Below are 1,197 nucleotides of genomic sequence, written 5' to 3'. Positions count from 1 at the left end.
AACAACTACTGAAAGCATGTTTGATGCTTCTTGCATTGTGGTGTGGCACTGTGGTGAAGGCACTCATCTTTAATCATGAATAAATAATTGGGATGGTATCAATAATTATACTCTCATCCATCTCTCTGTTAGGCTGTGAATGGCTGAGTGAAGATGAAATCATTAGATTAATTCCTAAAGACGTCAGTCAGCTGATCACCTGGCAGGATGGGCGCTGCAGTGCTGACTTCCTGTTTTCCTTACCCAAACCAGATTCCCACCTGAGCGTGGCCACTGGCTTTGGTTGTGCCACCATCTTCTGGTACATGAAACACAGGTAGAATTCCACTCAAGATTTCAGACTAAATTATTTAAGAAAAAAATTCAATTTTTCTGCACTGAATTTGTGGTTTTCTTTATGATACGTCACTGAATCAGGCCGGAGTTCCTGTCAGGTTTCAGTGATGCAGGCACCATCCAAGACTATGTGGTTTCCATGCTGTGTAGCCTTGACAAATGTGTCATGACTGGACAAAATGCTGCCAGCTGGGGCTACTTCAACACAACCAGCAACAAATGAAGCACACAAATGTGAGTCAAGGGAGATATTATATTTGTTTTAAGGCCACTTTACACTAAGAACAATAACTAGAAAAATAACTATATTAGCATCCACATCAACAGATGATAATGTTCAGTTTATTATAAGGCATGCAGAGTTGTGTATTCTGCTGCTTTAAATGTTCGAGCTCTTTAGATTCTGATCAACTGTCAATGTTTTATTATTCATTTGCATTCTCAGAGTGATTCTAACATTACTGTTAATCTGTGTCATTAGCATTGTAGTTGTAATTCTCATAGAAGTAGAACTATTATTAAAACTATAGTTATACAGGGGTTGGACAAAATAATGTGAACACCCTCTATTTTAGGGGTTAATATAATTTGTGTAGGCTACAGTGAAAAAGCAAACATTGTGATTAATCTTTTTGTTGTCTATATTTTCTAGTTTGTAAATCAGTGTAGTACTAGTTGTTCAGCAGTGTCTAGTATATGCTGTGCGTGAAATGGGTGACATGTCGGACTTCATGGGATCCTGTTTAGCAGGAGTGTCTGAAGAACTTAATGGCCCAGTTGTTGGGTGTTTTAAGAACAACAGTCTTTATGACCGAGTACACAAAGCATGGCAAGACTTTATCAGTGAAGAAGAATAGTGGG

At 38.3% G+C, this 1,197-nt stretch overlaps 1 protein-coding gene across 1 annotated transcript; it reads left to right on the top strand.

The window, feature by feature from the left end:
• Window positions 1–132: 132 nt before the first annotated feature.
• LOC107736096 (sedoheptulokinase-like) lies at window positions 133–564 on the top strand (the record flags this gene model as incomplete). The annotated part of the gene is made up of 2 exons (XM_016547595.1): window positions 133–316; window positions 418–564. Coding segments are annotated over 2 exons (326 nt in total), but the record flags the coding sequence as incomplete, so codon positions are not given.
• Between the last annotated feature and the right edge of the window lie 633 nt (window positions 565–1,197).

Source organism: Sinocyclocheilus rhinocerous, unplaced genomic scaffold, assembly GCF_001515625.1.
Source record: "Sinocyclocheilus rhinocerous isolate Xijiao unplaced genomic scaffold, SAMN03320098_v1.1 C36490031, whole genome shotgun sequence".
In the NCBI taxonomy this organism is placed as follows: Eukaryota; Metazoa; Chordata; class Actinopteri; order Cypriniformes; family Cyprinidae; genus Sinocyclocheilus; species Sinocyclocheilus rhinocerous.
The sequence above is the reverse complement of the archived record's forward strand: the minus strand, read 5'-3'. Positions and strand labels throughout refer to the sequence as shown.